Below are 13,718 nucleotides of genomic sequence, written 5' to 3' on the forward strand. Positions count from 1 at the left end.
GCCCTGGCCCGTAGCAATGATGTCCGCGAGGCAGCGATAAACCGGTGAGGGATCGTGACCACGTCGCACCACAAGGCTGGCGACACGGCGTCATTGGCTGGTCACACTTCACCGGGAATTGGCGGCTCTTTATCGGCTCCTCACGGGCTGAGGACACGAGATGGGGGACGTCGGGATGTGTCGGCAGAGGCGGGGAAGGGGATGCCTGAGACGGTTCACGCCCCCTCGATGATTGCACTCGTGCGGATGAGGTGCGAAGCTGGGGTCTGGACGGGGATGGACCCGTAAACTCCACAAAATGTTACGTGGAGGCGGAACCGATGAGGCGAGCCATCGTTAACAATGATGAACGATGTATTTACAGAATGTACAATGTGGTCATGGGTTTGACCAGGATAAGCAACGTGCCCCACCCTTTGTCGTCGTCGCAGCTGCTGGCACGCGATGCTGCGCACCACTGCTGTCTTCCTCGTTATCTGATGCTGTACGAATAATAATAATAATTGCACCTCACCAAACAGCAAGTACAAATATGTTACGATGAAAAAAATCTTTTAGCACTTTATTGCACTGTGAAATCAAAGTATACGCCGCATGTTATAGCTCAGTACACAAAAATGTCCAAGTATTCAGTAAAAACCATCGGATAAGAACCACCACGAAACGACCTGTAGATGGATAAGAAGGCTAACGTTACATAACAATTATTACACACAATTTACCAGTAGCTGTGTTAAGCGTATCACCGCAAGCACCAGTTTTCTTAAGATATTCCTTTCTTCCCGAGGCCGGGGTCAGACTGTTGCCGCAACTGTCGTAATAACCTTAAAGAATGACATCATTTCACGTCTCGGCCAACCGAACTGCCTGACATGCCGTTTCTTTAAGTCCATAGACCATGATATGGCTTTTGCATCCGTAGTCTGAGCAGAACCTGAGCGACAACGGTATTTTACAGATTTTCAATTGTTTTCCCAAAAACCGTTCAATACACACTTGCTGCGTATGTGTCTTTCCCCTTCTTTTCCATATATCATTCGGGCTTTTAGGGTTTGGACAAAGGCCCATATTGGTTTATAAGCGACTTGTCGCGCTTGGAGGTGTCTAGAAAGAGTTTTTTGATTCGCCAGGAGTGAAATCTTGTATTCCTTTTTTGACATCACACCGGTCGGTAGTAGGGTATTACCGTCTTAGTAGGAAAGCCGATTTGGTAGAACTCCACACTAAAAATTCCTTAATGAGAAAAAGACGCCGTTTTCCTAATAATTCGATAGATCTTCTTACTATATCTTTCAAACTCTCAAGCTGGGGAATATTTACACATTTATTGCAGGAAACAATTCGCGCGAATGTACCTGCATATTCACGAAGGGGGGGGGGGGACACGGGGAGAGTGTAGAAGAGACGTTGAAACAGTAAAACAGAAAGAAGTAGCTACTTTTCGTAGCGGAGGCGTCCTGTCTCACTTCGCTTTGCCCGACCCCTGTTGACGCATCTAATTTGTTTATTTGTATTGTTCATTGTAACGGGCCAACTGCGTAGGTTACAATATAATTTTTTGTGTGGAAAATAGGACAACATGTATCACATAATTGAACCCGCAAAAAATCACGTAAATACTTAAGCAAACGGACAGTCATTCCTTTCAAAAATACACACCAGGCAGGATGATACCATCGAGAATGTTCAGGCTCTGGAGGAGGACTGCTCCTTGCGTCGGCAGTGGGGTAGTGTGCACGTTTACGCGTTCCCGGTACGTGGTGCACACGGCATCGATATCTACAGCGTCAACCGTGGTCAAGTGGTCGGCCAAATCCTGAATAGAGAGCACTCCACCTGCCCGCCGCACGGCTTTCACAATGTTTTCGGCCGCAAAGCCATCGTAAAAAAACCGAGGTCCGTCCTTGGCAAGACTCTGCACGGCGGCCAGAAAGGAGAACACAAGGCAACTTTCAGAGTTGACATTCTGCAATCAATGACCACTGACTACCATTGTAGACGAACACAAGACAGCGTGACGAATGGTGGCATTCTCAGTAACAAAATCACAGATGAGGTGAGGGAAGTTGACGGTGAACTAGCTGAAATGTTTTCTATAAATTGGCAGTAAGGGCTACCCCTATCTCTACATGCGAAAATGTATGAATAATACGAAAATATGCAACTTAAGTGTTAGCTGCATTTTGATTGCACTTTTACCATAGCGACATCTGAATCAGGTGTGCGCGTTACGTGCGGTAAGGGTTCTGCGTGCAGTAAGGTTTCTGCATTTGTTTGTAGGCTTGTACTAAACGAACAAGTATGATTCAAAGGAACCCATTGCTGATCGGCAAGTGCAAGCTTCCTCAAATAGTACTCAAGTATTTTGACGGAGTCGCAGATCTTCGCTCGATTCTGTATGCAGTTGTCGGCAGCAGTTTACATTGATGACAAGTTCAACAAGCCTGACGACTTCAATTATTTGAACAGCCTCGTGGCAAGAGCAGGCGCATCGGCCATGCCAGGAGTGGAAGTTACCGAGAGTGCTATAGAGACGCCATAGAAATACTAAGAAGCTTCAGAGAGTACCCCATCATCGTCCATGATCATCTGTGAAGCCTCCTGGACTTGAATCCAGGGTCACCATGCCCATCCGTAAGATAACTAAGGAAAATTGATGACAAGGTCCAGTGGCAGATTGGAAGCCTCAAGGCGCTAGGCGCAATATTGACAACCAATTGGTCTATGCTGCTTGAAGTCCTGTTAAGTGTGCTGCCGACGGACATGGTCCTGCTCTTTTATGAGGGGTGCGAGACGTAACTTTATTCAGGCAGTGTTTTTTTGAACGGACAGGGTGCTCAATTGGTAGAACGGCCGCGCTCGAGCATGAGCTTCAACCCCTTTCTAATTTCTTTGCCACTTAGCTTATGCGTCGAGAGACTGTTGCTGAATACAAATGTGCTCACTACAACTTTTAATAAAGTCTCTCTCTCTCTCTCCCTCCCTCGATCTATGCCATTTATCTTATCTCTGACGGTTTTCCGTTCACCTTCTTCAAGGGTGACTCATAACTGTATTCAGGGGATTGTCATGGACTCATGGCGTGTCACATCACTATATTCGGGAGATTTTCGTCGACTCACAACACCAACCCAAGACGAAGAGAAAAGTAAAAGAGCCCCGAAAAGAATGATGGAAGCGCCGATAATAAAATTCTGTAAACGGACGAACCGTGAAACTCCCTGCATTTGCAAAAAATGCTTGATTGGGGGAGTTAACACAGGTTACGCTATAATATTGTCACGGAGCAGTTGGAAGAAGACGATGAGGGCAGCTACGGCTATGTGCCGTTTGGGCTGAACTTTAGAAGAGGACGAAGGGCTTACAGCTACCGGTCTCTGTACTCTCTCGCTGGCATTGCTCAGCATTGTAATTTTCGTCAATACACTGCATTTGCGTGATTCTGCCTCGTAACATCTTGGTGGAGGTTGCGGGCTTTTCCCATTTACCACGGAACTCCGCAGCGGTCGTCAAATTCCGCCGTTCAGGATGCCTAACAGCACCGACCCTGCTCCAGGCGCTGCCATTCCCCCCATCATCGTGTCTCACCCTCGAGAACCTGGAATGTTTACCGGCAACGATGGAGTCGACGCTGATGAGTGGATCCGTATGTTCGAGCGGGTCAGCCGACTTAACAGGTGGGATTCCACAGTGATGTTGGCCAATGCTGCTTGTTGCCTGAAAGGCACAGCACTGACATGGTACGACACCAACGAAGAGACATTGACCAGCTGGGACGTCTTCAAGGAGAAGCTACGGGCAGCATTTGGAAACGCTCCTCACCATCAGCTTGCCGCCAAGAACGACCTCGCGTCTCGTGTTCAGAGTTCAACCGAATCGTACAGCGCTTATATTCACGACGTACTTGCTCTGTGTGTCAAGGTTGACCGGGCAATGCCTGAGGAAGAAAAGGTTGGGCACATCTTAAAAGGCATTGCGGACGACGCTTTCAATTTATTGGTTTTCAAGAACAGCTCACGCGTGGATGACATCATTGCAGAGTGCCGACGCTTCGAGCAAGCCAAAAGCCGCCGTATTGCCAAAAACTTCGTCCGCCTTCCGAATACGGCCGCTACTTCGTCCTGCGAGGATGTGCTGCTTCGCCCACGGGACGTCGCCCCACCCGCTCCACCTGAGACGCTCACCAGAATAATTCGTCGAGAAATTGAGGCCATGTCGCCAGCCCCGCTCACGCCACCAAGCGGTGACAGCCCATCCATTTCTGTTATTCAAGCTGTCGTCCGCCAAGAACTTGACAACTTGGGCCTTCACCCGGTTTGCGCCATGAATCGTCAGGACGTCTACCCGGTTCTGCAAAGCCCCGCACCCATCTATCATATCGCACCTCGTCGTTTCCGCAATCCCGCTGCCTGGCGGACCCCTGACGACCGTCCTATTTGCTTTTGTTGCCACCGTATCGGACACGTTTCCCGCTACTGCCGCAATCGCCCTTACGATGCTGTCCGTACTTTGTATTCCAGGCGACCTGAGAATGCTCCCCGACGATTTTCACCCGATCGTGATACCAACAGCGCCGACGCCCCTGCTTCGTTCACCAGACTTAGCCGTTCGTCCTCGCCTCATCGTCGCCAGTCCCTGTCCCCCGAAGCTCGCCGTGCGACGTCACCGTCCCGCCCCGGCCGCCTCTTCCCGGAAAACTAGATCGTGCAGCTCTTAGAGGTGATGCTGCATCGACGACCACGACCGAAAATCCTCTGCCCACTTTATCTGCACCTTGCAACCTTCTTGATGTCCTTGTTGATGGAGTTCCTGTCCAGGCGCTAATTGACACGGGCGCGAACATATCTGTGATAAGTGCGAACCTTTGCAGCCGACTCAAGAAAGTGCTCACTCCTGCCCCATCCCGTGTTCTTCGTGTTGCTGATGGAACTTCCCCTACCGTTGTCGGTATGTGTACCGCCCGCGTCACCATCGCCGATCACCCAGTCCCCGCTTTGTTTACTGTTTTGCCCCACTGCCCCCATGACCTCATTCTGGGCCTTGATTTTCTTTCGGAGCATTCTGCGCTTATCGACTGTTCGGAAGGCGCCATCAGCTTTGATCTACCTTGCCCCGAAAGTGTGCCCGAAGAAGTGCAATGTCGCTTACATTCGACGGAGTTCATTCGTCTCACCCCGCGAGCTGCTACTAATGTCCTGCTTTCTACTTCGCCTCCTGTTCCCGACGGTGACTATTTCCTTGCCCCACAAACTGACGCTCTACTCAGCCGAGACGTGGCCCTCCCGCACACAGTGGTGCGTGTTTGCAACAACCGCACTACTCTCCCTTTGCTTAATTTTGGCGCTTGTCCGCAAATTATTCCTGGTGGCATGACCATCGCGTTGGCTCACCCATTGGACCAGTGTGACCTCTTGACCCTACCATCTGCCTCGCCCGCATCCGCTGCCGGTTCCTGTACCTCCCCTTCAGCGAAAAATGCCTTCAGAACAATGATTTCACCCGATCTCTCGCACGAGAATACTGCAGCCCTTTATCGCCTCCTGCTCTCTTACAGCGACATTTTTGACTTTGGCACTCGCCCTCTCGGCCAGACAAGTGTGGTCAAGCACCATATTCACACGGGTGACGCCCGCCCGATCCACCGCAGGCCATACCGCGTATCCGCCACTGAACGTCGCATTATACAAGACGAAGTCGACAAAATGCTCGCTAAGGACATCATCATGCCCTCTTCCAGCCCTTGGGCGTCACCGGTAGTACTGGTTAAAAAGAAGGACAATACGTGGAGATTTTGCGTCGATTACCGTCACCTGAACCACATAACGAAAAAGGACGTGTACCCTCTTCCCCGAATTGACGACGCCCTTGATTGCCTCAACGGAGCAAACTATTTTTCCTCCATCGACCTACGTTCCGGTTATTGGCAAATCGCCGTGGATGAAATGGACCGAGAAAAAACCGCCTTTATTACACCGGATGGTCTCTACCAATTTAAGGTAATGCCTTTCGGACTATGTAACGCGCCTGCCACGTTCGAAAGAATGATGGACGCTCTCCTTCACGGCCTTAAATGGACCACCTGCTTGTGCTACCTCGACGACGTCATCGTTTTCTCTCCGACCTTTGAAACGCATTTAGAACGTTTCTCCACGGTCCTGTCTGTTTTCCGTCGCGCAGGTCTACAACTGAATTCATCCAAATGCCGATTCGCCCAACGTCAACTTCAAATTCTCGGTCCCGTCGTGGATGCTCGCGGTGTGCAGCCCGATCCCGCCAAAATACACGCAGTCAAAAACTTTCTCCAACCGCACACCGCAAAAGACGTCAGAAGCTTTCTTGGCCTATGCTCCTACTTCCGCCGGTTCATAAAAAATTTCGCCCATATTGCCAGGCCTTTAACCGACCTCCTCAAGAAAGACGTTCCATTCACGTGGGAATCTGCACAAGCTGAAGCTTTTTCCACGCTTATTGATAGGCTTACTACCACTCCTATTCTAGCCCACTTTGACATTTCTGCTCCAACCGAACTGCGCACTGACGCCAGTGGTCACGGCATAGGAGCGGTCTTAGTGCAGCACCAGTCTGGCGAAGTCCGCGTGGTCGCCTACGCCAGCCGCATCCTTTTGGCCGCCGAGCGCAACTATTCCATAACTGAACGCGAGTGTCTCGCTCTCGTGTGGGCAGTGGCGAAGTTCCGCCCATACCTCTTTGGCCGTCCGTTTTCTGTGGTCACGGATCATCACGCCCTGTGCTGGCTGCAATCACTAAAAGATCCTACGGGCCGCCTTGGCCGCTGGGCTTTGCGTTTGCAAGAATACTCGTTTTCAGTCGTGTACAAATCGGGACGGTTGCACCGTGATGCCGACTGTTTATCGCGTTATCCCGTGGATACTCCAGACGTAGCCTGCAATGACACAGAAGCCTGCATTTTTTCCATCTCCGCACTGCTGCAAATCGGTGCGGAACAATACCGAGACCCCTTCCTCCGATCAATAATCGATCGCCTCCGTACAAATTGTCCTGATCGAACCTCCCGGAATTACGTACTGCAGGACGGCGTCTTATACCACCAGAACTTTCAAAACGATGGCCCAGACCTGTTGCCTGTCATACCTCCTCACTTGCGTTCCACCGTCCTTGAACAACTTCATGACCATCCACTTTCTGGTCACCTTGGCGTTACGCGCACATACGCTCGCGCACGCCGCCGTTTCTTTTGGCCTGGCTTGTACCGTTCGGTCAAGAAGTATGTTCAAGCTTGTGACCAGTGCCAACGGCGAAAGGTTCCCTGCAAATTGCCTGCTGGACTTCTTCAGCCCCTTCCTATCCCTCACGAACCCTTCGCCCGCGTCGGTATCGACCTCCTGGGGCCTTTTCCTGCATCCACTTCTGGCAATAAGTGGGTTGCTGTTGCAACAGATTATGCAACACGCTACGCCATAACGCGGGCCCTACCTACAAGCTGCGCCACTGACGTCGCTGACTTCTTCCTTTACGACGTCATTCTGCATCATGGAGCACCTCCACAGCACTTGACCGATCGGGGCCGCAATTTCCTCTCTAAAGTCATTGCCGACATTCTTCATTACTGTTCCACTAAGCATAAATTGACTTCCGCTTACCACCCTCAAACGAACGGCCTCACGGAGCGCCTAAACCGCACGCTGCTCAACATGCTTTCTATGTACGTTTCCTCCGACCACCGGGATTGGGATGCCGCCTTGCCATTTGTAACCTTCGCCTACAATTCCTCCCGCCATGACACAGCTGGTTACTCCCCTTTCTACTTGCTCTTCGGCAGGGAACCCGCTTTACCCTTGGATACCCTTGTCTCTCCTGCCTCAGCTCCTCCTAGTCAGTACGTCAGCGACGCCATTGCACAGGCTGATCTCGCTCGTCAGATCGCTCGCACACGCCTCACTTCGTCACAAGCATCCCAGAAGTCCCTCTATGATCGCCACCACGTCGATGTCCAGTTCCATCCAGGTTCATTGGTGCTACTGTGGTCACCCCAGCGTCATGTAGGACTTTCGACCAAACTACTTTCTCCCTACACCGGCCCTTATCGCGTGTTGCGCCGCGTCACCGACGTTACGTACGAAATCACGTCGCACCCGCCCTCCTCTGCCCAGCCTCCCACGGACCTTGTCCACGTGGCCCGGCTCAAGCCTTACCACCCCAACACCTAAACGTTATGTCCCCAGACGCCGTGGCGGCGTCTTCCCGCCGGGGGGGTTGTGTCACGGAGCAGTTGGAAGAAGACGATGAGGGCAGCTACGGCTATGTGCCGTTTGGGCTGAACTTTAGAAGAGGACGAAGGGCTTACAGCTACCGGTCTCTGTACTCTCTCGCTGGCATTGCTCAGCATTGTAATTTTCGTCAATACACTGCATTTGCGTGATTCTGCCTCGTAACAATATTGTGAACGTGCATCATTGACCGAAACAACAAAAAGGAAACTGTAAGTCCATAAAATGCTTTAACGTACATTTCTTACCTTAAAGAAATTCACGGAACAAAAAACCCATCGCGCCGCAGAAGAATTAAAATCCGCCTTTCCTCGTGACGTTTGAATGACCTCTGCTCTTCAAGGCTTGAGCAAGTGGGTCACAACAGTGCGTTGTTTTCCTTTCCGGAACCCATCCCGTTGAATCCCAACATACATAACTTATCCTTTCGCACAATAAAAGAGAATCGCTCCCAAGCTGGACGAGCCTTTCATTCCCCCCAAAATAGGCACGCTTCGAGGGGGTCAAAATTAATCCGGAGCACTCTACTACCGGTATAGCGTCGGCGCCGGTATAATATGCCGCTATAGAGTCGGCGCATTGCAGGTATAGCGTCGGCGTGTTATACGCAATAATAAATCAGCAATGAGGGACACTTTTCGAAAGATTCCAGAAGCTAGCCAAAATGTGGCAGGTGCCCCTAAATGCACCCACCACCTTCGTGCCTCGCAGAGAGTACGAAAATGACACGGAGAACGTGGCGCCTATGCGGCTCAGCCTAGGCGGGAAACAAGCAGGCGCCAACGTGCTACTGCAGACTTTCGCAGACGCACTAGGAGCTCAAGCATATCCGGTCGTTACCGAGTTATCGTCGATGGATGAAGTCAGCGGAGCTTCAGTAAAGCAGTGCTCGTCGGTGAAGCACGATAGCGGAGCTTCATTAAACCAAGTGCTTCTCGAAGACTCGGTTGCGACACACTGGACAACGAAACCTCGACCGTAGGCGTGTTCGGAGGTCAAAAAATTCAGAAAACACAAAGAGGTGCGATTCCTCTTCCTCCCTTTAAACAGGATACATGTAAATCGACGTGCTGGAAGTGGACACCTTATTTTGCAAAAACATTGCCTTATCATAAGGTGGAATTCCAACGGCCACGAAAAAGATGCACCTACATACGCAGGCGCTCTTTGTACGAAACGTGATCGCAAACCAGACCACGGTCCTCATTAGATAGGAATATTACTGGGAGATGTTAAGAGGCACCGTGGATCTTGTGCACCGAAAACTGGAAGCTGCGGAGACAAGACTAGCATGGACTGTATAAGACGAATTGCCTGTTGCAGCCGACGTCAGTCAGTGTGCTAGTGCTGTCGTCCTTCAGGCGCCTACAGAATATACAGTGCTCTCTACACTTTTCATTATTATCTGGGACCTTGAAAGAGTCGGAGTCAAGGCCGAAGGTGAACGAGCGCCCGGAAGCTGTTCAGTGCGGCAGAAATCCGAAGCTTTCCGGGTGGCCTTTTGAGCTTCTTCGTGTCCTGTACACGTAACGACAACCTTGGAACACGACTTTCAATACGCAGATCTCTGCTACCCACTGACAGCCCCACTACCACAATACTCCATGTGTATGGACTCTGTTCTGATCAAAGCCGGCGCTAATGAAGAAGAGTCGAAACTAAAAAGGAAACGGGGATTATCCAAGAAACTTCCATGAAAGTTTGTACAATGGCCAGCAGCGAGCTTGTTGTAGGGACTACGTTCCCACGAGAAAAGGCTTCCCCTAAAAAAATTATTTTCCCTTTTTTCGAAACCCTAAAATTGCTGCCACGTTCCTGCATCAAGCAGTAAAAAGGTTTTTGCTTAAGCGTCAGACCATCCATCACTTTATCTAAACGTACTCATTCACCATCCAAGAGGCATGCAGTAATACTCGAATCTTTATGAACGAACTTTCACAAAACCTAGTCAAGAGACACCAACACAAAAGTTCAACAGACACCTGGAGATGTCATGCCGAGTACACGGTTTGGCGTCAAACAAACATATACGTGGTACAGACAAGGTACACGAAATCAGCAGTCGATACACCAGGAAATTTATACAGAACAAGCAAAAGAAAAGGTTGAAAAAACTTGCTTTTAAGAAATGTTCCACACCTACAAGGACTTTTTTGTATTGCAAAAACCCATAAACCAAAAACCGTTACAGCTCCCAAAGTCATGGAGCAACTCTGCGCTGCTACCCAAAGTGCACTGACTCTAATGTGCAATAGGTTAGATGGTGTAAACACCGACAGCGGAGAGAGTGCTCTGTGGACATTGGAGGAGTAAGGACTAGAGATTTGGCATGCAACCAAGTACAAGAGACAGTTAATAAAAAGGAGACAACACAGTGCTACCCGGCGAAAGACAGCGGCCAGGACAGCTGCGGACCTTGGCCCAAATAGAAGGGTCCACCGGCTAATTGGACGGAGTCATCAGATCCAGCACACTAGGTTTTCCCGCATCAAGGGACCCGTACCAGTACATTAGCCCATGGAAGCCATTTAGCTGCATCTGCGATCGGGGGATATTGTTATAACTTCCTCTTCATCCCCGCTTGCAGTAGACGACGCTAGACATTGTTTTCCTCTGCTTCTGACCAGCTGTTGCATGGTCTCGTGGGTGCACCGCATCGCCCTATTTCGTGCAGTTTCCATTGTTCCCTCACCCAACGAAGAGGTCCCTCTCCGTTCTTTGAGAATCGCGCCTTAGTTGTATACATCGTAAGCGCAAGAATGCTACAGCCTTAGTTTATCCAGTTGTGTCTTGCCGGTCATCTGCCCGAGGGTAACTGCGCGAAGCATTTCATTGAAGCGCCAAAAATCTTCCCCCCCCCCGTTTGTACTTCTGAAAGCGTTTCTTTGCATTCCTATCTGTAAGTGTTCGATACAACGTTAGGCCAATAATGGCGCTTGACCTTATGGCAAGAAAATGAACCACCGCCTGGAAACAATGCCTCAATTGACTGACACCAATTTTTAGAGCGCAAAAATGTCGTTCTGTGCCATTTTAACGTACAAACTCCAACGCTAGTTTCGTAATTAAATGCAGGCAGACAACAAGTGGCTTCCTTCCTGCGCTATACGGCCTCATATTTCTTATGCATTTAAACAGTAGTGTAAGCTTATGAAAGGCACATCGCGTTAACCAAAGCGCCACTGGCCGACTATAAAGGTGTTTGTGCAAAGTTTAGGTACAAAATAAAATTTCAAATGCGGTCCTCAACTCCGTGCTACATGTCCAATTGATTCCCGGGGCTTACACGTAGAAAACAACTGACCTTGGACAAAAACATTTTATAAAATGAAACCTTTGGGTGAACCTACAGCATAACTGGAATCTATAAATTTTAAAGACCTTCTAAAATCATTCTCAGTGTACTGATTTTTACTGGTACACACTCTACTTGACGTTGTTTACGACATTGTTTGTGTCGTTGATACTGAAGGGTTGCGACCGTTTTTATGGCAATACGACCAGAGCCCTGCAATGACAAAAACAAAGCAGGAATTAACTGCACACGAAATACTTTTGTTCACAATCCTGCTGCGGGATAATATCAATGGAAACACATGTTGATTTTGCGTGTGGTAACTGCTTGACATTTCTTAAATCTAATGTACTTACCCTGAGAAAAGAAGCAAGCGGTTGGTTGGTTAAGGTCGCTCCTACAGCTGGTGGTTTGGAATCTTTGTCAAGAAAAAATCGTCCACCAGGCATGCGCAGAAGAGGTTTGTGCCGCTTTTGCCAAACCAAATTCTTCGAGTGGTCCATTGGAAAGCCATGTTCAGCGTAGTGTATGGCCTGCGAAAATATCTCGCTCATGCCCACCTGTAACCGTAAACAAGAGAGACGGGAGTAAATATTACAAAAATTTCTTATAATTATTTTGATCTTATGGTTTTATAACACTACAGCCAACCACTTTCAAAAGATTACGTGGTCTGGTGGTGTTGATGGGAGGTTTCTTGTGACACCAGTTATGATCAGTGCTCTCTCAAAGGCGGTGAAAGCTCCATGAACGTTTTACCACATGCGAGAAAGCCCCTGAGAGCAGAGGTATCACAATTGTTCTCTTTATTTAGTCCGCCCAAACTGTTCACCAAGTTCCTTATCCCCACGGGGACAAGCGCCTCGGGAATGGTAACCTTGCTGCCTTCGGTTTCACTTTCTCAGGACCCGGCAAATTGCTGTTTCTCTTTCTTAGAAATCAAAACAACGCCATCTTCAAAACAATAAAATAAAATATAGTGTTGCTTAATGCCACAACAAAGCCATTTGTATGGCCTTCGGAACCATTCCTCTCTTCTGGCGGAGATGTCCGACATATTTGTGCATTTCTGACGCTTGCGAAAAGCTTTATTTACCGAAAAGAAATGCAGTGCGTAAGAAATGACCTAGCATTTGTGCCACCTGCACATAATACAGGCCTCTTTAACATTTTTCTTCACGTTGCCTGGTAATCATTGGAGAGAAATCAGACGCCGTAAACCATTACAATCCCTAACTATCAGTCATAATATTATATGGCGATATTTGTCAGCAGGGCAGCAGCACAAGCAGAGCTAATCGTCGTTTCTGACCCAGGATATGCACGAGGCCCCATCAATCACTTCTACTGAGGTGCGACAGATACCCCGCACAGCGGGAAGAGAGCTTTCGCTTCAGGTCGACCAAGGCGGCATCTCTCCAGCGCAGCCACCAACTGATGTGAAGCTGCAAAAAGATGGTCACCACTAAGCTCGAGAACTTGCAGCAGGAGTTGCGCAGGACCACCCTAGTGGACGCTCGTCGCTCAGGTTGTCGCCACTACATTTTATGCTTATATTTGTGGGGTTTTGGGCTGTTGTGATGCAGTTAAAATAAGAGTTAGTAGAATATGTCGAGTAGGTGCTTTCAAAAAGAAAATGACGCAAGCAAGCGCAACATAAAGATCCATAGGTAAACTTTCTGGCGAATGAAACTAAGGATGTGAACCTAGCGAGAGGACAGCTATGACACCCTGTGATTAAGCTCGAGCCTTATACTTGTCTTCTAATTGTGTCACATATATGTGACGTATAAGAGCTGAGTGAAGCTGGATAACCATTATGGGAATGAAGAACGCACCTACCAAAGATGTACGTGGCAGCAGGAATAATAAGACCAGCGCCGATGAGTGTTGAAGCGCTGTATTTACCTATAAAAATAATCTACCTAAAATGCGGCCATGACAGCACTACCTCAGTTCGTGCCACAGAATGCTTCATTGTCGTCGTCGTCGTAAGTCTTCGGTAGCTATGTGGTAGCGTTCCCTTGTACTTCCAGTAACAATAATAAATGGAAGGGTCTTCTAATGGAGAACATGATTGCCCGGCTGAGCTCAAAATTGCGCCCACCTCCCCGCGAGGGGAACCCTGTGTAGATGCGACGCATCGTGGGGTTCACTTGGTGTTTCCGTTGGAT

At 49.1% G+C, this 13,718-nt stretch overlaps 1 protein-coding gene across 1 annotated transcript in view; it reads right to left on the minus strand.

Moving 5' to 3' along the window:
• Window positions 1-1,645: 1,645 nt before the first annotated feature.
• The window catches only part of LOC144146493 (glutathione hydrolase-like YwrD proenzyme), a 42,418-nt gene continuing 30,345 nt past the window's right edge, over window positions 1,646-13,718 (minus strand). Inside the window, exons 4-5 of the mRNA XM_077678438.1 lie at window positions 11,901-12,104; window positions 1,646-1,915 (exon numbers count right to left, since the gene is read on the minus strand). Coding sequence (XP_077534564.1) covers window positions 1,646-1,915; window positions 11,901-12,104 — 474 coding nt within the window. The remainder of the gene's footprint in view (window positions 1,916-11,900; window positions 12,105-13,718) is intronic.

The sequence above is a fragment of the Haemaphysalis longicornis genome, unplaced genomic scaffold (assembly GCF_048455015.1).
Source record: "Haemaphysalis longicornis isolate Haplotype H1 unplaced genomic scaffold, Haemaphysalis longicornis Haplotype H1 scaffold_7, whole genome shotgun sequence".
NCBI lineage: Eukaryota > Metazoa > Arthropoda > Arachnida > Ixodida > Ixodidae > Haemaphysalis > Haemaphysalis longicornis.